At 44.4% G+C, this 22661-nt stretch overlaps 1 protein-coding gene across 1 annotated transcript in view; it reads left to right on the top strand.

Moving 5' to 3' along the window:
- The window catches only part of SAMD4A (sterile alpha motif domain containing 4A), a 237871-nt gene that overhangs the window by 118835 nt on the left and 96375 nt on the right, over positions 1-22661 (top strand). The window contains exon 3 of the mRNA XM_011999697.1: positions 20873-21391. Coding sequence (XP_011855087.1) covers positions 20873-21391 — 519 coding nt within the window. The remainder of the gene's footprint in view (positions 1-20872; positions 21392-22661) is intronic.

Genomic DNA, 22661 nt, shown 5'->3' with positions numbered 1-22661 from the left:
CCCAATTCACTCCCACCCTGCCAGCGGAGCCAGAGAGAGAAGAATAAAGCAGTATCTTATTTGCTTTCAGAATTTGATTCTGTATTGCTTTGGAGACATGCTGGGATTTGCTCTTAAACTATTATTAAATTTCTAATGTCCGTCAAGGTTTAAATTCCTTTGTAAGAGAACCAAGAACATAAGGGAAACTGTCAGGCTTCGCTGTGCAAACCTTTCTTCCAGCAAGCATCAGCTCAGCCTCAGCAGTGAGCCGACGGGGGACCAGCTGTTGGGCTGGGAACCAGGAGTTAGGCTACAGAAAGGCCTCCCCCAGGCCCCCTAACCTCCCAACCACCATGTGTCACTTAACCACGAGGAACCTCAATTTCCTCACCACAGTCCCACTTGTCTTGCATTTGAGATGTGATAATGTTTAGAAAGAGATTTTGCCACCTTTTAAAAAAAGTACTCCACAGATGATAGATACTAATAAATCAGATGTGAAAGCAGAGATTAAGTAGGTAAATGTGATTGTGTATGTATGCATTGATCATTATGCTCATGAGACACTGATTATTTTACTTTATTTATTTTTCTTTTTGGAGATGGGGACTCAGTCTGTCACCCAGACTGGAGTATAGTAGCGTGATCATGGCTCATAGCAGCCTTGAACTCCCTGACTCGAGCAATTCTCGCACCTTGGCCTCCTGAGTAACTGGGACTACAGGCACGCACTACTATGCCTAGCTAATTTTAAAAAATTTTCTGTAGAGATGCAGTCTCCCTATGTTACCCAGGCTGGTCTCAAACTCCTGGGCTTAAGTGATCCTGCCACTTTGGTCTCCTAAAGTACTGGGATTACAGGTGTGAGCCACCAAGCCCTGCCTTTTAGAAAACTTTTTTATTTTAATTAGTTTTTTGATAGAGCCCCAAATGAAAAATATGCAGGGAGATGAGTTTAGCAGGGCTTAAGTTTAAACACAATAAGAGTTGGAACGCTCCCAAAAGATAAGCAGTGTAAGTAAGCAGTGACAGACCACTGCTCTGGAGGATGGAAAGATTTATGACTGCTGCAATATCCCACTTTAGGAGGAAACACAGAGCCATTGAAGACAGACCACAAAATAATTACGCTATCCTAACATGCAGTACCTGGGTCCAGGACTGGCCTTACAGACAGAGTGTAAGGATGAATACTGTGAACATGTGCCTGAAGTAGGTATTTCATTAAAGTAGTGTGTGATTCAGAAATCTCTGGATGAAGAAGCAGCCCTGTTCTTATCCCATAATGTTTGGGTTGTGGCCTTTAATGTTTGGGATTGTGGGGAGTCTGCTGTGTGCATGGAAGAATCTTGAGGTATGAGTTTATAGGGGAGGAGTCCATACGTCACATTCCCCTGAATCAAAAAGCAACAGAAGTAGCCAGAACTTGCTCAGTTCCATGTCGGCCTCCCGTCTCTACTGTTTCATTCCATTTTCACTCCTCTAAGACCTTTCTATCTTCCCTGAACCATGCCTATGTAGGGAGGCAGTCACAGAATAATAAGGTTTCCCTGTGGCCGTTGAACACTGGTACCAATGGTAGCCACGTGACAAGCACACCACCCCATCTGGGTCCCAAACTCTCAACCAGTGCCCCTCTTTGCACACTGAAGGCTCATTTTGTGAATCTGACATTTCCCATTGAAGGCTCATTTTGTGACTCTGACATTTCCCAGTTCCTGATAACCCCACTGATAATAATGGTTGCTAATCCTTGTCCATACCATATTTGAAGAATTTACTTATGCATACCTCAGCTTGTTCCAAAAAATATTTAAGAGGGGAGTTTCTGAGCACATAATCAAGTCTCCAAGGTGTTCTGCTCTGGATCTGCACTCTGACTATGGCTGTGTCCTCAAAACAGTAAAAAGATAATGCAATGGAAGATAAACATGTACCAAATTAAAGCATAAAAGGAAATAGAGGCCAAATTCCTACACTATCAACATAGGCCAGTCCTGTTTTTTAGGCATTCAGTGACTTATGCAATGCTGTATGTAATAGGCCTGCTGAAAGAAAGGAAATGAATGAACAAGGATAAACACTGATTTTGGTGTTGCTGGTACCTGAATAACCAACCCTGTGTTCCCCCCAGCCAGTATATTGTTCTCTCCCATTGCTGGCTGCCGTGCAGTGCTTCCGTCACGTGCTGCCGGAGGGGGCCCTTCCTGGAAAGCTGTGTGCCCCAAGGGTGCCCTGCCTGGTTCTTGAGGGACAGAGTGTGTACTGGCACTCTGGGCTTCGTGGGCTTGGGCTCCATTATGTACAAGTCTGCAGGATACCAAGGGAGGGCCATCATCTCGCAGTTGTCTCCTTTCCAGGTACCCCTGAAGGGGATGAAATAAGGGGTGGCATTGGATCTCAGGATGATCCTTGTAGGGATGACTGAAAATGCAGGTGCAAGTCACTGTGAGACAGGATAGTGTCTGAGCCACAGGACCATGCCAAGGTTAGTGAGAGTCATGAAGACTCTCGTGTCTGTCTCAGAAGACCCAAGTGGTTGGCAGTGATGCCTGGAGCCCACGGCAGTCACATAGGATTTCTAAGATCATGACTAAAAGGGCTAGTTCCAAGAAGGGTTGAGGAAAAATGCTGGTCATGAGATCAGGAGTCCAGAATGACTTTTTTCTATCAGATCTCTAACCATCCATTCATGGAGAATCACTCCTGAGCTTGATGTATCCCTACATCAGAACCTCCACACACACAAACTCATCCCCTTACTGGCAGAGCTCTGAGTATACTCCTCTGTCTTCGTAGTTTGGATCAGAAAATGTAGATTCCTTCATGACGACCGCCTGTCTCATGAAGGAGCAGAAGGTGGCACAGGAGTCTTTTTAAAAGGATTTTAAAGTGATCGTTTGAACCATAAAGAAACCAAGTTTTTATTCCTCAAGGCAAAAGGCTTTTTCAAGCCGGGTGATGAAAGTCTAAATTGCTCTACACAGAAGAACAGGAGGCATGTCTCCAGATAGATCCAGGTGGGCACAGTCTTAGTGAGGGGTGGATATATGAGATCATCCGTATGGGATCCCAGAAGCCAAAAGACTCACATGAAAGGGAGTTTTCAAACTCCATCATTTCAAACTCCCAGCAAAATATTGCCATAGAAAAGAGTTTTCCAAAGTCAATCCATTACTGGCTCAGATATTAATAGAAAATCAGGAGTCAAGAAAAGGAAGAAGGTAGGGATTTTAAAGTCAGGCCTGGTTTTAATTTATTTGTGGTTATTCTAACTAGTAAGTGAAACACACTCCCCGTCTGGTGCCCTGTCCCAGGCATAAACTGCTCACCCGTCAGAAAGGAATTAATTTTTTTCAAGGGTGCTACCTTAAAGCCATTAGTTTAGCAAATTAACTGATATTCCTAGAAAAGCTCCATGCTTGTGCCAATAAATATTTACTGAGCTAGTGACACCTCTAACAGCACCCCCAAAACGCTGGGCCATTTCCAAAGGGGGAGCAGCTTACTTTCAGGAAATGGATTACTCACTTGTGGAATGAGACCAACACCCAGGCTACTCAGTTTCAACACACTTTAAAATGCAAAAGGGAACTTTCCTGCCTCAAGCTTTCAAACCTTTTCCAGATGGACTGAGGGAAGCGGGTGAGCCCATTGTGGTACCCAACAGGTCTGGCTTAGGCTGGGGCTGCACACATCTAGCTGCGCCTCCCATCCCTGCCCTGCACACCATACCATGAAGGGAGTTACAGACTTGTGGTGGGTTGCTGATAAGAGGCATCCCTGAGGGCCTGCCCTGTTTCCATTGGCCAGATGCCCCCAAGAAACGGGAAATCTACGGAAAGGGCGTAGTGTGCTCAGCTGGCTGCCGCCCCCTCCCCCAGATGCTGTCGCTAGTTTCACTTCTCAGCTGCAGCTGCCCACAGCTGTCTGGGGGTGGAGCAGCAGCTGGGTAGTAGGGTGGTGGCATGCTTTTTATTCTTCTAGAGCGGGCAGGCAGCAGGCCTGCTCTGTGCTGCGTTTGACTTGGGGGTTAAGCCAGGTGCCTCAGGGCAGGACCTGGAAGGAGAAACTGAGCTCAGTCCACCATTCAGTTCTGGGTATCAGGTTTTCAGAGAGGCATTAAGTGTAGCAGAGGAGGATGGCCATGAAGCTGCAGGGGGCTGGAAATCATACCACCTAAAGATTATTAGAAAAAACTGGGGACTGTTAGCCTGAAAAAGATTTAGGTGAATGGCTATCTTCCCCTAAAGGGAAAGTAGATTTATCTTCTTGTATTTTTTTATCATAGTAAAATATATATAACATGAAATCTGCCATTTTAATCATTTTTAAATATACAGTCCTGTGGCATTAATTACATTCATAATGTTGTGTGACCATCACAGCTATCCATTTCTAGAACTTTATCATCTTATTAACTTAGCACAGTGTCCTTGTGGTCCATCTATGTTATAGCATGTGCTGAAATTTCCTTCCTTGTTGAGGCTGAAGAGAGTTCCATTGGATGTATATTCCACATGTTGTTGACCTATTAATCTGCTGATGGACATTTGGGTTGTTTCCACCTTATGACTTCTGAATAACGCTACTGTGAACATGGGTATGCTAGTACTTGTTCATAGATTTTTTTCTTTGTGGTTTCAGAAAAACTGATCTTAGCCAAATGGTTAGAAGTTGCAGAGATGCTGATTGTGGCTTCAGTAACCCCAGCTCTCTTCAGTGGTGGAAAGGCTTCCCATGGTTGGGAGTGGTGTGGTGAGAACACTTACCACCAGAACAGAGAGAACCAGAAAATCTCTGAGGTCCCTTCCATCTCCAGAATTCTATGATTTTCAGGCGGATTAAGGTATGCATCCGAAGGGTAACATCTGGAGAAAAAGGAAGTGGTGTCAGATCAGCTTCAGTTTCCTGAGGGAGACAGGAGGGAAGTGGGATGGTAAATTATCTACCAGTCAGGAGAGGTTACTTGCTAAACTATCTCTGGCCTGGACTTGAGATCAGAAACTGATGCTGTTGTGAAGCTCATACAAAGGTCCTGTGTCGTCTCAGGGAGATCTTTTCAGAGCTCCAGTGAAAGCTTTCTTGTACTCTAGCTTCCTGGTGGGTAGGGTGGTGAGTCCAGATTTCTCAGCACAAATCCCTCATGTCTGCCTAGAAAGAAGGGATGCCTTTAGGGGACCCGAGCCCTGTCTCCATGCAGGTTACTCTGAATGCAGGTGAGGGGGTAGGTAAAGATGGGGAGTGCTGGGTTGGGAAGTTTCAGGAGTGAATGTCAGCTGAGGTGGGGATGCCCTGGCTCCCAACACAATTAGCTTCATTCTGCTACAGTTGGGGGTTTTCTTATCATTAGTCGGGAAGGCCTAGCCAGAGAATTCCAGTATTCCAGAGCAAGTTTAATTGTGGGTGATTTCATTCTGCCCTTTTTATGTTGAAGCCAGGGCCTTGCGTCATATAACAGTGAATTCAGGGAGATTTTTATTTGCATGTGAATCATAGCTTTTCCAGCTGAATGTCACTTACTTGGAATTTTTGTCTGATTTTGTTTTTGTTTTTGTCTCTTGGTGTTTTTCCATCGGGCTCTTTGGCTAACCAGAAAAAAAAAAAAAAAAAAAGAGGAAGGGCTCAATCTGACTGAAACAGGGTTTGAGTTGGCAACTCAAAAGGAGAGTATTATGAATGTGAAAAAAAGAAAACGGATGCTTTATTTTGCTTTGAGGGAAGGACCGAAGCCAAGTCCAATTGAGAGCTCTAATTTGGGAATAGTGTTATTACAGGTCATTGGGAGTTGGTTACGCGCTAAATTGGGAGGCCAGTCACATGAGGAGGCAGCAGAGGCAGATCACATGGGGGATGGTTGGGGCCCTTTTACAATGAAATTTTGTTTTATTTACTACACAGTTGAAATGTACTTATGTCATTTTGAGAAACCAAGTCAACTTATTGGCTGGGAGTTGCTCCCTGCCCGACCCATCAGTTGTTTGATAAATGAGCCAGTTCTTCCCATCTTTGTGCTTTCCAGGGCTTGATTTTGGCAGTGGGATCTGTGCAATGATTCATGGAGCTGACCCGGTGATAGGGGTTATACATCTGCCCTTCACCTGACTGACCCCAAGGGGCTTGCTCTCTTCTCCAAAGGCTCTACCCATTTTAGACCTCAAGGTCAAGACATCCAGAAAACTTCTAACATTATATAAAGAAGTGATGATCTTTGTTTTTTAGATTATCTTCCATTTTCTCAGCACTGTTCCTCTTAATGTCATCTTGCAAAATAAGAACGAGAAAAGACGGATCCTGCCCCTCCATGGGCAGTTATGAACCAAGTATTTCTTCTTACCCCAAAACTGCAGACTTTGGATGTTTGGGGCATCTTGGGGAGGACCAGGAAGGGTGGTGTGTGGTCAGCTGCTGATTTTCCTTGAAGAATCAAAGTTGGCCTTCTCGGTGTCCACAGCCTTGATGAGTTAGCTGTGTTTGAAATAAAAAACAAACAAAAAAAGAATATCTAGAATTCAGTTAATTCATTCCCAGTGCAAACAAGTTGTGCTCATGCTCCTAAATGGGGTATGTTACTAAGCCGGTGACACAGAGCATCTGGGCCGGCACTGCTTGTGATCGAGGTTAGGAATAGAAGGTGTATGGAAACTTTCTATAAAAGGCAGCCAGGTCCCCTGGACAAGGGGTCAGGAAGCTCCAGCACTGTTCACGGTGGCACCAGGGCATTACTGCGTGATTTGGGACAAGTTTCTCTGTGCCTTTGTGTCCCCTAAGTGCCATATTGATTTGGGGGATCGGGAAGGTAAGGACCTCAAGAAATGTTTGAGATGTAAGATGTTAAATGTTTGAGATGTGAGATGTAAGATAACTGGAGAGAGTGTGATGTCACAGGAGCTCAAATCAGGGCCACGTGTCCCCGAACGGGGCTGGGCTGCTGTCCCTTCTCAGGCATCGCCCTCTGTAGCTGATGCCTCTGACATCACAATGCCCAGCCAGACACTCAATAATGATGAGCTGTGCCCAGTGGACACCAGAGGAGGGAAGAAAAGGAAAAGGACAAAGTGGAGAGGGAGGAGATGGAGCAATCTTTTATGTGATCATTCCATCAACTCACACATTTTTCACCTAACACCTGGTTCAACTGTAATGTGCTCAGCTCCATATAACCTGGACAGCAGCTGTGCCCTCACCCCCAAACTCAGCAAAATATTATGGTCCTCTAATCAAGAGAATTTTGCTCCTGTTACTGCATATCTTGTGGGTTCATCGTCAGACCAGTGAGTTGATACCAAACTTCACCAAACGGCTCTCTGGAGCAACCATTTAGAGGTAACGTACTGGCTCTCACGCCCAGGCTTCTCTGGGCTTCTGCAGACTCAACTCTCCTCCTTGGAGCAGCACAGAACTCTGGGGATTGTGTGGGGGTGGTTTGTGAGGGTGTGAGCCTGTGGTAAAGATGCGTTAAAACTGAAATTCTCACCTTCATTCGATTCATGAGCCAGCACAGGCTTGGCCAGACTTTGTTTATTCTTATGGCACTCTTCAAACCCAAACGGGCCAAATCGTGGCTTCCTTGTCTATCCTTAGATGCAGCGATTGCTGCTTTTAACTGGTTAGATTGCTATGAATAGAAAACTTGAGAGATCAGCCCTGTCTTAGAAATATTATGATATTTTGCTTATTTATTGTTGACTTAAAAAAAAAAAAATCCAACAACTTCCTCTAAAAACAGGTCCTTGCCACTCTTTGAACCTCTTCCTCCTAGCCTTTCTCCTGGTAAGAAATCATGTTTCCTACCTGGTTTCACATCAGCCTTACTCGATCCTCCAAATGCTATCAATTGGAGGCCATGATTTTCTTGGGTTCTCAAATGTGAACCTGGATCAGAATCATCTGGGGGCTTGTTAAACACAGTTTTTGATTCAGTAGATCTATAGACAGCGTCCCAAAAGTAGTTGTAGTTTTTTGTTGTTGTTGTTGTTTGGTTTTTTTTTTTTTTTTGAGATGGAGTTTTGCTCTTATTTTCCAGGCTAGAGTCCAATGGCACGATCTTGGCTCATTGCAACCTCCTTCTCCCGAGTTCAAACAATTCTTCTGCCTCAATCTCCCTAGTAGCTGGGATCAAAGGTGCCTGCCACCACAACTGGCTAATTTTTGTATTTTTAATAGAGACAGGTTTCACCATATTGGCCAGGCTGGTCTCAAACTCCTGACCTCAGGTGATCCACCCACCTCGGCCTCCCAAAGTACTGGGATTACAGGCGTGAGCCACTGCGCCCGGCCCAGAAGTTGTATTTCTAACAATTTTCTGGGCATGCCCCTCCTCCACACTTTGTGAACCAGTGCCTTAGGGCTTTTGGGTCTCCTTCTCCTATCCCCATCCTGTAGGAGAGAGCGACATGGAGCATGATCCTGGTCCCTTAGATTGATGGTGAGCAGCTAACAACTACATAGTACTCACTATGGGCCAGATGATGGTCCCATGCTTTACAAAGATTAAGTAACTCAAACATCACCAATCTTAGGAAGTAGCCCATTTTCCAGATGAAGGAACTGAAGCACAGTGTGGTTAGGTGAATTGCCCAAGTTCACACAGCTCACTCAGTGGAAGCTCAGACAACATGGCTAGCATCTGTGCTGTCATTCCCCACGCCGTATTGTCTTTCTGTTTTCCCCAAGTCACTTAGAGCACCTGATATTCCTACAGTTCTTGGGAGTGAATACCTCAGAAAGGAGCCCCCAAAACAACTGAACCCGTCTTAGGCACTAACAACCAGCGCCTTGGGCTCCAAGTGTCCAGGTGACTCGGCTACCCTACCTGTGTCTGTGACTGAGTAGAGACAAGAGGAGGGGGCTCTTAGCAGAAAGACACTGGACATGTGACCTGGTGAAGGCCAAGGGAGGCGTGTTGATGTGAAGATGCTGGGGACATCATCTGTGAAGAGAGGCCAGCCTTCCCCTTCTGCTGAAGCCTCAGTGTCCCCTCACCATTCTACCCTGGTCCAGAGATTTCTGCTGTTGATACTTATCAGAGAGACACAAAGGTGAGGAGGAACAGATGTGCCGTGTCATCAGCCATAATAGAAAAAGGACATGTATCTTTTTTTGACCAGGTTGGTCTAACAAGGCTGTGTGATCAGCACTGACCTGGGTGAGGGAGTAGGAGACACAGAACTGGAAGGACTGTCCCCACCCTCAAGGAGGGTGAAGGGAAGGAGGGTCATACAGATGTGCGGGTCACTGAGCTCAATTGTGGTAGAGAAAAGGCAATGAGAGCCCAAGTGGGTAAATGGCATTTGGGGAGAGAGGTGGATTCTTAAACTACATCACAGATGATGATAGGAGCAGGAGGGGGAGGGTTCAGATATGTCCAAGACATATCTACAGCAGAGAGTATTTAATGATAAATAATAGTGATCTCATGTGAGATTCAAACAGCCGGAGGTTAAGTCTCCACTGGTATGGTGATAATAGACTAAGCTCTTTTTTTTTTCCTGCCAAATAATGTGTTGGGTGCTGGCTGGAGGGCCTAGGAGTACTTTCGAAGATGGATTCTACTCCTTACAGTGTTGCCTGTTGGTTCCAGAAATGGAGCCCTTCTCCAAGTATTTCTCTACCCCATTGGTCTGATTCTCCCCCACGTTCTTTGTGTTACAGACATTTCTATGGGAAAAAGAACTTCCCCTGTGGCTATCTCTGACACCACAAATGTCATTGAAAAGGACAGATCCTAGCACTAGGCCATATACATTGATAGGAACCAAAGATAGATATCTGATGGATTAATAAATACAACCGCCTCCAAAGGTGATGGTATGAAGCTAGATTAAAATGACACAGTAGGCCACTGCTGTCACTCCCAGCTCATAACCAGTGTGGCTAGAAGTTAGCTTTGTCTTTCTGCTCACTGGGCCATGTGTCTCAGACCCCGGGGTAGAGTTGAGGGAGGGCAGACAATGGTTAGTTTCCAAACTCCCCGGACATAGGGGCCCCTTGCTGCCTCCTGCCTTCCTCTGTAGAGTTTAGAAGGTTTGTTTCCAGGAAGGAGCTCCTTCCTGCCAGGTTGGTCCTCTCTCCAGCTTCCCAGCAGTGCAAGGTGCTTACAACACAGCCCGCAGGCCTGCCTGCGCCAGGCTGTGTGGGTCTGTAGACAAGGCTTGAACCGGTCCTCAACTCTGCCTCTGCGTCTGCTCCTCTCTGTCCTAGTGGGCCTTTCTCCTCCCCCTTACCTTTCCCTGCCTGAGCCCTCTTGCTGTTTTTGTGCCTGCCTTTGTTGTAGAATTCTAGATGATGGCATGCCTGCAACTTGGAAAGGATGAGGCCCTTGTCTGGAGACGCTATCCCTATGAGCTCTGAGCTCTTATCTCCTTCCATAGCATCCCCACCAATTTGGCCAAAGCCAAGGGCTCTCATCTGATCAGTCCTCCTGGTTCTGGTCCAGCCACTGAGCCCTGGGTCTACTCAATTTCATAGCAGGACACTGAAAAGGAGGGAAATGGCCTCAGCCATTCTTATTCCTATTTAGAGAACTGCTTTCTTCACCATCGTCCTTCCTATCTGTTCTTACCCACTGCCCAAGGACTTCAGCAATGAAAAAGTAGCTTCCCTTCTCAAAAAAAAAAAAAAAAAGAAAAAAGAAAAATCTGAAAAATCTTATTCTGATTGCATCAGTAGACCTACTAACCTGAAAACGAGGTTGGTGCACAAGTAACAGGTGAAAATCAGCTGCCTTTTACTGCTTACTGTTGCAGAAATTCCCTGGGTTGGCTGGCAGCTGGAGGGGAAGCAGGAAGGGAGGTGTGTCTCTAGCTCCCTCTACAGGGCCATGCCCCAGGAGGACAGGAGAGCCGGGCTGAATATGTTCCAGGGTCACCCAACTCTGTCCTTGCACAGTTAGCCAGGCCTTTCTTTCCAAAAAGAGTATCAGTTAATTTGTGACTATGGACTCGAATATCCTGCCTCCACAAAATTGTTCATCCTCTCCCCCATTGGATGACTCGTGCGTGTAAGTATTTTATTTCATATTTCATACCTAAATGAGTGATATATACATTTCACTATCAACATTGCTAACATGCATATTTTGGGAATATCTATATGCTGTTCCTTGGTGACAATATTTACATGGTTACACACCACACCACAGGGCTCTTACATTCACACTTACACTTTGGATCCCATCTCTTGAGTTGGGAAACTTTGTCTATAAGTTGTTGAGCAACTTCCTTGTTATTTGAGAAAGCATGGGACCCAGTAACTTCACAGTCATGTAAAGATATAGAATGGCTCCCTGGTGTCAGGGGTGGGATGTGTGCACTCCAGCCCTTCCCATATTTCCTGAGATGTATAAACCTGTTGTGTGGCATGGCTGTTGTTCCATTTGCTCCACTGAATTAAGCATGAAATATTCTTTCGTGATTCGATCTGTTTATACTCCTCCCAAGATACTCCTCTGTTGACTGTCTGGACGTTGCCAAGGATGCTGACCTGGGAGTTCTTTGTGAAATATTATTGCAGTTAGGCTACGTGGACAATGGTATGTTTCTTTTGGGACCCTCATGTCTAGAACCTCTTGTGCAACAAGGCCTAAATCTAAGCGTAGAAGCAGAAAGCACACTTTTCTCCTTTGCAAGGTCGGCATAAGGATTGCTAATTCATTATTTTAAGATACTATTGGAGTGTCACTCTGTGGTGTGTGGGGTTTTGGCAGTGGTGGTCTGGAGTGCGAGGGCGGTGCTGAAGATTAGAGAGTGGGAAAGCTTCCTGCGTTTAGAACACTTCCAGCCTCTCCTCTGAGGGGTTTTTGGTGTAAAAAACTAGTCAAGTGTGGTTTACAAGAATGTGTCTTGTGTTTGTCGAGTGAAGTAACATTTTTTTCACCTCTGATTTATATAACTCTTAGGAGACCCATTCCTATGAGGCTTTATTAGAACATAATCACTTAATGTCCCCCCCTCCCGCTGCAAAAAATCAGACCTATAACAGTCTTAAACCCTGTTGACATTGCTTTTCTTTCCTTCTTCAACAGATGTTTGCAAGAGTTGTATTAAATACATTTCATTCTGCTGTCTCAGCCTCTCAAATCTTTTTCATGAAGATTACTTTAATTGGTGTCAGTTACAATCACAAAAAGCACCAATTTTGCTTTTGTTTTCTAGCAAAAAACAATGGGGAAACTTTCCATCTTAAACAGAATATTGAAAAGGGGGAGGTAGTAAAGATTTTGAAAATTGAGCTAATCATTTTATTTTCCTCTTTTTCATGTTCCTGTTTTTATTTGATGTTAAAACTAAAAATAATCAGAATACAACAAAGTTGAATGAGAAAGGGGTGATTGAACAGTTTGTGTGTGACAGTTGGTACCTACTATTGTTTATAGGTCATAGTCATCTATTCTATCTTAAGCCTTCCATTTAAAGGAAACGTCTAGGAAACAACTAACATTTTGAAGAAATCCAAAAGACTATTAAAACACTATCAAACAAAAGGCCATAATTAGCTGGGCACAGTGGCTCATGCCTGTAATCCTAGTACTTTGGGAGGCTAAGGCAGGAGGATCATTTGAAACTAACCTGGGCAACAAAGCAAGACTCCATCTCTACAGAAAATACAAAAATTAGCCAGGTGTGGTGGTACATGCCTGTAGTCTGAGCTACTCAGGATGCTGAGGTGGGAGGATGGCTTGAGGCTAAGAGGTTAAGGTTGCAGTGAGCCATGGTTGTGCCACTGCTCTCTAGCCTGGGCAACAGAGCAAGACCCTGTCTCAAAAAAAAAAAAAAAACAACCTGTAATTAATAAGGAATATTAATGCATGAAAAAAAATGGAGACACCCTCATTACCCTTATGGAGTTTGCATTCTAATGGAGAGGGGCCAGAAATAAGCATACTGTACAGCAGGTCACATGGTGGTAAGTGCTATGGAAAAAACAAAGCATGACCTGGGAATAAGGGAGTGGAAACTGAGAGAAGTGGGGTGGGCAATTTAAAATAGTGTAGACAGATAAGGTCTGTCTAAAGGTAGGAAGGTGACATTTGAGCAAAGACAGAGCTGAGAGAGGCTAAACATGGGTGTGGGGGGAAAGTGTTACAGGCAGAGGAAGCAGCAAGTGTGAAGGTTCCGAGGCAGGCACACGGCTGATATGTTGAAGGAACATCACAGCAGCCAGGATGGACTGAAACAGGAGAGGGTCAGTAGTAAGGGTGGAGGCTAGATCATAGAGGGACTAACAGGCCATCATAAGGACTTTGGCTTTTACTCTGAGATGGGAAGCCATTGACATGTTTGATCAGGGGAGTGACATGACCTATCTTCTAGTTTTAAAAGATCCTTTTAGAAATGATTGTTATGGTTGATAATAGACTACTGGAGAGGGTGGGGATATGAAGAAACATGGTGAGAAGTAGTCACATTCCAGATGTATTTTGAAAATTCAGCCCATAGGATTTATGGAGAGGTTAGATGCAGGATATGAGAGAAGGGAGTCAAGGATACTCCAAGGTTTTGACCTGAGCAACTGGAAAGATGGAAAGCCATCTGCTGAGATAGGAAAGAAGAACAAAGAAGCAGATGTGGTGAGAGTAAGAGCAAGAGTTGGGTTGTAGACATGTTGACTTTGAGATCATCTGAGTGAGCATGGAGAGGATGCAGTTGGAATGTGAATCTGGGGCTCAGGGGAGAAACCTGGGCTGGAGATACAAACATGGAGTTGTCTGCATACTCATGGGCCAGAGGTCAGAACCGAGGCAGGTGGCTGGGGGAGCTGGCCTGGTTTTTGTGCCGTCTGGGAATGGCCAGCCTTAGACCTCCTGACTGGTCATGGCCAGGAGGAGGTCAGAAACCTGAAGGTGAATCCTAACCCTAATTGGAGTCCTTGGCCGAGATCTCAGGACTAGTTTCCAGCTGGCCTGGGTCCTTAAGGAGTAAAGGAGCACTCCTGGAGCACCCAGCTGTGCCGGTACCTGGGGAAAAAGTAACTACAGATGGAAAGTCTCCATGAAAGAGATGACCAGATCTCTCCTCTGGAGAGGTGAAGGGTTCATTGGAAGTATCTGCTAGGGCAAGAGGTACCTGGTTCTTGCCTTTTGAGGATGGTCAGATGCCTTTGAATGACCAGCACCTGACCTTCCTGTTGTCAGAAAAGACTAAAATGATCATAGTGGTCTATACAGTCTGCTACATAGATCCCTGCCTTTTCTAGTGAATCCAAGGGACAGTAACATGTTGAAGTGATTTTTACCAAGTAACCAAAAGCTCTCTGTATTTGTTAACTATTGCTGTGTAACAAACTACTCTAAAACCTAATGACTTAACAAGAAGTTATCTCTGTTTTCTGAGGGTCAGCAATTTAGAACAGCCTGGCTGGGTAGCTCCGGCTCAAGGTCTCCAACAAAGTTGTAGTCAAGAAATAAACTAGATCTGGAGGAGCCACTTCCAAGCTCACTCACATGGCTGGCCAGTTGATTCTGGCTGTTGGCAGGAGGCCTGAACTCCTCCCCATACAGGTCTCTCCCTGGGATGCCTAAGCATCTTCATAATTGGTATGACTGGCTTCTCCCGGAACAAATGAACCAAGACAGCAAGGTAGAAGCTGCAATGCTTTTTGTGACCTAAGGTCAGAATGCCTCCACTGCACACTGTTGGTCGCATAGACCAACTCTCATTCAGTGTGGGAGAAAAGCACACAGGTGAATACCAGTAGTCTAGGATCAATGGAGGCCACCCTGGAAGCCCGCAATCACCTTCCTTGAAAGTAGGGGGAGGGTTTATGTCTTTTCAATCCTTTGTACCTTTTCAAAGCACCACTTGCAGCTGTAAGGGCTCATAACTCCAGACTGGGTTCCCCATCACAACTGGTCGAATCCATACCACTAGCAGGGCTCCCACCAAATTATGGGGATTCTTCTCTGGTCACCTCTAGCTCAAGAGGGTACCTTGGGAGACAAATTCAAGTGCCATGCCAACACAGGAATCCCACCATTTGCCATGTTGGTATTTTTGCCCTGATTTTTCAGGTGCCCTGGGCTCAGCTCACATCCCTACCAAATAAATACATGGTGTGTGTTGTTATCCACTTTTGAGTTGTGCAGAGTTGCACTATATTTAGAAGCCTTTAGTACATGATGTGTCTAGGATTGACTTTGTAACATATATTCTTCCAAGGAGCCTTTGACCATGTAAAACCCACCAATATTCCTTCCTTTTTAGCACATTCATTTCACTAGTACTACTTCTGTGTGTGCATTTAATTCCTAGCCATTTCTTGCATGAGCAAATTGCCTAAATGCGCTTGTGAGAAACCCTTTTATGGTAAACGTTATTAAACTGAAAACAAGGGTATAATAAAATAGCAATTTAAGGGTAATTTACTAACAACTAGAGCCCTTAAGCATTGACATACTATTGTGTAGTAATAACACCAGACTTGGTATTTAAACACACTCTTTGTCACTCCAAAAATCATTGGGACAGTTTCCTAATCCTCATGGTCTTTAATTATAGCTCCTTTAATTTTTTTTTTTACTACATCTATGTCACTGGCTTACAAATTATAAATCATTAACTTCTATCCACATAAAACATCCAGCAAACTGTTACATCTCTGCTCCTTATACAGAGAAATAACAAAGAAAACATTCAGAAAACATACTAGAGGTGAGCTGACATCTCTAAACCTTGAAGTTCTCGCACTTAAGTTTTCCACTGTGTCCTGAATCAGGTGATATTGGGGTGAGTAATGGTAGAGCCTGGATCTCAGAAGTGATCAATTAATTGAAAATTCTGAGGCTTCCTGAATCTTCCCCAGGGAGAAGAATTTGTTAAATACAAATCTCAGCAAAGATTCTTTGCTCTCTAGAGGGTAGTGTGGATGCCACAAAGGCCAGTGGGCAGTTGGACAGGACCTAGCCAGTATGACCAAGTCCCTGCATGTAGGGTCTGGCTTCCATTTGAAGGTGGAGATGTTCACACTTGTCAGCACCCTGGGGATACTCTCCTGAAAGACTGACTCATGCTAACTAGAAAGTAGGGAGGTAGGCACTGCAATGCTGGCTGGTTAATTTGCCACGAGGAGCCATCATCAGAGAGACCAGACGTACTCAAAGTCCATATAATCAGCACACATTGTCCCTGTCGGCAGGCCTCCACAGGAAGCCAAATCATAATCAGAAACTCTGTATTAAGTTGCCCTGAAAAATCATTATCACAGATTTTGGAAATACCTCAAGTCTCTATGATCAGTTCATTCTCTACCTGAGGGTAACTGGGGAGCTAAATCATGGTCCAAAGGTTGTTTGGTGAGTGGATAATCAGGACAGGGGAGGCTGAGGGAGGGAAATGTTTAGTGGCAACAGGAACTTCATGGGTCCATGCCAGAATGGGAATGACTTTGCCAGAAAGACTGATCTATTCAAAACCAAGTGGCTAAAACTTCCTTTTACCTAGAGGGGCAGTTGGATAGTGCACTAATTAATTTAGCAGCTTAAAACAATACACATGTTACACAGTTTCTGTGGGTCAGAAATATGAGAGATTCTGGCTTAGGATTCCTCAAAATGGTATGTGGGCTGCAGTCGTCGAAAGGCTGACCTGGACTAGGAGAACTGCTTCCAAGATGGCTCCCTCATATGGCTGGCAACTTGGTGCTAGGTATTGGCACGAGGCCTCAGTTCCTCACTACAAGGACCTCCCCATTGGGTTGCTTGAATGATGTCACAACATGGCAGCTGGCTTTCCCTAGAGTGAGTACTCGGAGACAGCAAGGTGAGGCCACAGTGTCTTTTATAACCTAATCCATAAAGTCACATGCCGCCATTTCCCCTACATTCTATTTACTGAAAGTGACTCACTGAATCCATCCTGCACTCAAAAGGAAGGGAATTAGGCTCTGCCTTTCAAAGAGAGGTTTGTCAAATAAATAGTTAACATATTTTAAACCATAATAGGTATCACTTACATTGTCTCTGTAACTCCTTTTTATTATACTTCCGTTGCTCACCAACTCCTCTGATGATCCATGTACTCTATCAATACATTTATATGATGTTTATAACTATTACATATTTATATGTAATTCTATATCATATATAACTATAGAACATCTAATTATATTATAAATATCAATATATTTGGCTTATGGCCACGCCGTTGTAGCAGGACAGCCATTATGTACCTAATATCAAACCTGCCTACCTCCATTTTGCCACTTCACTAGCAGGGGGCCAGGGCAAGTAACTTGGCCCATCTGTGCCCCTGTGCCTTCATCTGTAAAAGAAGGCTAGTAATAGGACCTACCTCATAAGCTGCTTGGGAGGATTAAGTGAGTAATTAAATGCACAGGGCTTAGAAGAGTGCCTGGCACTTCGAAAACATTCAATACTGTTGGCTCTCAGCGGTGGCAGCTGGAGTGGTAGCAGAAATAGTTTGATCCAGTAGGTGTAGTTAGCCCTCAGAGAGCAATCTGATTTCCATGTTCCCAGTGGTAGTAAACAAAAGGCATACTTGTCTTCCTGGTCCCACCATCCAAGCCATGTTCTGAGGATAAAGGGACCGGGGCCAGCAGCCTCTCATTTTCCTTCCTCTTTGCTGCGCTTGTTCCTCCTCTGAATCCCAGGTTAATCCACAACAGAGAGTGGTTACATGGAGATAACATGTTTAGTTTGTACTATGACTCCTATTTACGTTTTGTTGTTGTTGCTGATTTTTTTTTTTTTTTTAGGCTGACATTTTGTGGAAGGGTAGCATATCTAAACAGGGAAATGACCTCGCAGAAAGCTAGGGAGTTCCTCAGCCTCATGAATTTTTTATTAGAGGCCATTCCTAATTTTTATCTTTAAATGTCCATTTTCAAGGATGTATGCTAGCCACCTCTGATTACAGTAGGCTTACAACATAACCGCGTTTGCTTCTTGGCCCCTTTTGCTTCTTTCCAGTGCCTCTTGGGCTTAATGAATAGTTTTTATCTTCATGCTAAGCACATTCATCATTTAAAACATGCCTGGTATTTGCTGAAGATGAATTGAGGGGAAAGTTAGAAATGGAATTTTCTTCACCTCTCAGTGCTACTTTAAAAGGGAGGCTATACCTAGTGGAATGTGTGAGAGTTGTCTTGTATCAGGTGGCAGTTAGCTAAATATAGAGTCAGGGAGCTGGGAGGGGCCTGCTGAGGTCATCTGTGCCCTCCCGCCAGCCTTCCCCATCTGAATGTCTCCAGCCCTGTGCTCGCCAGCTCAGTAGTCACCAGCCACATAAGGCTTCTAAGCTCTTCAGCTGTGGCTGGTCCAAGTTGAGATGTACTGTCCATGATAAAATACATTGACATTTTAAGACTTTTAAAAGATTTTTAAAGACTTAATTCAAAAAACAGGAAAAATGCCTCATTGATAGTTTTATGAAATTATTAATGATTGATAATGAAGTGATAATATTTTGATTATTTAAATAAAATATATCATTAAAATTTACATTACCTGTTTGTTTTGTTTCTTCTTTAATATGGCTACTAGAAAGTTTAGCATATTATATGTGGCTTATATTTTATTAGTGTTGGACAGTGCTCTCAAGATTATCTCACTCTGTTATTCAGACCCCCAGGACAGAGACTCTAAAGCCTTCCTTGGTGATTTTGAGTCTTTCATTATTCTGGCAATTCTGTTCTTCTCCACGTCCTATCTTAGTCTCTCCTGCTTTTGGTTTGGAGACTTCTACTTCAAATAGTTGACTCTTTGGCATCTCCTTATGAAATCTCCACTTGAAGTGAGTCAAGCATCTCTTCATATTGTTGTAAGCAGAGTAAACACATTTTCTTGTCACCTTTTGACTTTCTACCTCCTTGATCATTTTTAATGACTTCTTTTGGGTCATCTTCTCTATATTGTTTTTAAAAACTTGGTATCCCAAACCACCTACATTGCTCTAACATGAGTCCGACTATGCAGAGACAAGCGGAAGGAATTATCTCCATCATCAAGTACTTGACTGGCCCTTTTGCTACTTTACGTTATTTAATCCCACAGCACATGGAGGGGCAGATGCTATTTGTACCACTCTTGATAAGGTGGTTGGGGCTCAGAGAGGTTAAGTAACTTACCAAGGTTCTACCACAAATTAAGTGGCATGCCTGGGATTTGTGCCCAGCTTTGCCTGACTCCAAAGCTTATGCTCTTTCGTTATATACCATGCCTCTTTTTTTGCTGGTATTTTTCTTGAGATATTCTTTCCTGTAGTCTTGATAGGCATTGCAGTACAGGGTGATGCATTTGTAACTTATGGTCAACAGTGATAACTGGGCTTGTTATGTTTGCACCTAGCTAGAATTGCTAAGCCCTTCTGCTAAATTCCAGAAACCCCTTCCAACCCTCCAGATACGGCATAAAAGCCAGCAGGACTGTCCAGCCCTAGCCCTTGTAGGGTCATCAGTGGGCCAGTGTTGAGATCTCCAGGTGTCAGGAATGATTTCTCTGAAAATAAGCTTTCTTTCCTCTGGCCCAGAGCCTGTGAATAACTATCAATCCCAAGACAGGCTATTTCTCAAAGGCTAATCAAGGCAAAGTGCATTGTTTGTGTTTTGAGTGAGAGGGGACAGAAGGGATACTTCTGAGTGTGTTAAAAATAGATCTTCCCATAGCTCGAAACTTGGGGACATTATGCTCAGTGAAGTAAGGCAGTCACAAAAGGACAAGTACTGACATACCGTATGATTCTACTTCTCTGTGGTACCTAGAGTAGTTAGAGTTTCAGTTTGAGAAGATGAAAGGGTTCTAGAGATGGACGGTAGTGATAGTTGAACACTGTTAGGAAATGGTGAATTTTTTTTTTTTTTTTTTTGAGACTGGGTCTCCTTTGTCACCCAAGCCAGGATACAGTGGTGCAATCACAGCTCACTGCAGCCTCGACCTCCCAGGCTCAAGCAATCCTCCCACCTCAGCCTCTAGAGTAGCTGGATCTACAGGCACACACCATCCCACTTTTTTTTTTTTAATTATTTGTAGAGATGAGGTCTCATTATTTGTAGAGATGAGGACCAACTCATTGCCTAAGTTGATCCCTAACTCCTGGGCTCAAGCGATGCTCCTGCCTCAGTCTCCCAAAGTGCTGGGATTACAGGCGTAAGCCACCACCCCCAGCCTGTGAATGTTCCTAATGCCACTGAACATACACTTAAATATGATTAAAATGGTAAATGTTATGTGTATTTACCACAATAAAAACAAGCTGATCTCTACATAAAGAAAAACAGCGATTAGAGGTGCCCCAGGAGCCAAGTCTTGAGTCCATTGCTTATTCTAGCTTTGAGCCCATAGTTGTTCTGAGTTAGCGTCTCATGAGAAAGGTGCAAGTTTACTGCACAGAGATGAGTGGAGCTCTTTTTTTCCCTGACAAATTTCTCCATCTAGGAAGTTTTTCCAATTTCACACAGATGCCTTTGCCAGGATTTAAATCACTTTCAACAGATGTCTGGGGAGCTATCTGGGGGAGGGGAAGCAGCCTCACCCCCGAGACTCTGGAATAGGACCTTTGTTCATACTCACTTGTCTATGAAGAGCTTCTTAGTCTTAGCCCCATGTCTATCAGGGGGTGGGCTAGACCTTTCTCAGAAAGAAAACAGCTATACATTCTATTCAAGTGTACCAAAGTAGTTGTAGCTTCTTTGGAAACATGAATGAGAATTTGATTGAGTACTCAATATCTAAGAATGTTTGATCTGTGTTTCACTGGAGTCTCTGGCCCTTGAAAACCTGGGGCCAGTTAACCAATCTGATGCACAGGCTCTTTGGAGAAAATATAGCCAGGGTATGTAGATTGGGACCCTAATCCATAAAAATTCTCTTTAGAGTATCTGTTTAGAGTCATTGTGGGTGTATTTGCTTATTTGCCCTGTATATTTTCCTTTTCAGGAATCATTAACCAATGGCAACAGGAATCCAAGGATAAAGTGATTTCCCTCCTGTTAACTCATCTGCCTTTGCTGAAGCCAGGAAACCTCGACGCAAAAGTAGAATATATGAAACTGCTGCCCAAAATCCTGGCTCACTCTATTGAACACAACCAGCACATTGAGGAGAGCAGGCAGCTGCTGTCCTATGCTTTGATACATCCAGCCACTTCGTTGGAAGACCGTAGTGCTTTAGCCATGTGGCTGAATCACTTGGAGGACCGCACGTCGACCAGCTTTGGTGGCCAGAACCGAGGCCGCTCAGACTCTGTGGATTATGGACAGACACACTACTATCACCAAAGACAGAACTCCGACGACAAGCTCAATGGGTGGCAGAACTCTCGGGATTCTGGGATTTGCATCAATGCCTCCAACTGGCAGGACAAAAGCATGGGGTGTGAGAATGGTCATGTGCCCCTCTACTCCTCCTCATCTGTCCCCACCACAATCAATACGATTGGAACCAGCACAAGTACAAGTAAGTTCCCCGGAAGCCCTGTCATGCAGTCTGGTTTGGCGATTTGCTGTGTATGTGGCATGTCCCGCTGACAGTGTCTGCTCCATGCACCCTGTGACCCTGGGAGAGAAGGGCTGATTGGAATTGGCTGTGGGAAAGGTCCTTTGGACCCCATATTGGTTGCTCTTTGACTCTGCAAAGATGAAAATACTGGGATGGTAAAAGTGATTGATGGTCCAAATTTGGGTTATAAACAGACCAAAAATAAATAGAGAATAAAGGAAAGAAGGAAACTTCCCGTTTCCACAAACAGAGATGCATTTCACCCATGTCTTTCACCCTGGGGTTTTGGATTTGCCGAGGCACTGAGTTACTGTGTGATTCTCTAAACCTAATTCTAACCCATGGTTAACCAGGCAGCCTCATGGGCTTTGTGCTTTTTCTTTATTTTATTTTTTCCTCTTTCTTTCTTTCTTTCTCTCTCTCTCTCTCTCTCTTTTTTTTTTTTCCCCCTTAAATTTCACCCTGGAATGTTTCCTCCCTTTGCATTTTCTGGTTTTAATCCCCAATTGTCGGGGCACTTTTTTCCTGACCGGTGGGAGCAGGTTTGCTAACTGAGAATGCTGCTGTGTGCTGTGGCCTGGTGAGAATGCCGTGGACTTCCTCTCGTTCAGTCCAACACCTTAGGATAGGTGGGTCAGGAACTGCTTTGTGGGTGGGGAGAGCGGAGAACAGCCCTCTGCTCTTTTGACCACTAAAGCAAAGTACTGCACCCTCAGCTGGGCACTGGGGCTGGGAGTCCTCTCTCTGTCTCCCCACTGAGGCCGAGTAAAGTGACAAACACACCATTGGTGCCTATATAAAGTAGCGATGTGGAATTGCACCCTGTCTTCAAACAGTGTTCCTTAGTGCTAGTTTATACCTGTCCGTGAACACAGTGGCAGTGCCAAGATAACTTCCTTGAAGGAATGCTTTTGCAATTAGACCTGATGTGCCTGTCTTCATGCAGGAACCCCCAATTAAAAGATACGAGAGGATTAATAATTGGGGCCCTGGCACAGAGACTCAGGCCTGTAATCCCAGCACTTTGAGAGGCCTAGGTGGGCAGATCACTTGAGGTCGGGAGTTCAAGACCAGCCTGGCCAACATGGTGAAACCCTGTCTCTACCAAAAAATACAAAAATTATCCAGACATGATAGTGTATGCCTGTAATCCCAGCTACTCAGGAGGCTGAGGTTAAGGAATCACTTGAACCCAGGAGGCGGAGGTTGCAGTGAGATGAGATCATGC

This window comes from Mandrillus leucophaeus, unplaced genomic scaffold (assembly GCF_000951045.1).
Source record: "Mandrillus leucophaeus isolate KB7577 unplaced genomic scaffold, Mleu.le_1.0 Scaffold60, whole genome shotgun sequence".
Taxonomy (NCBI): Eukaryota; Metazoa; Chordata; class Mammalia; order Primates; family Cercopithecidae; genus Mandrillus; species Mandrillus leucophaeus.
The sequence above is the reverse complement of the archived record's forward strand: the minus strand, read 5'-3'. Positions and strand labels throughout refer to the sequence as shown.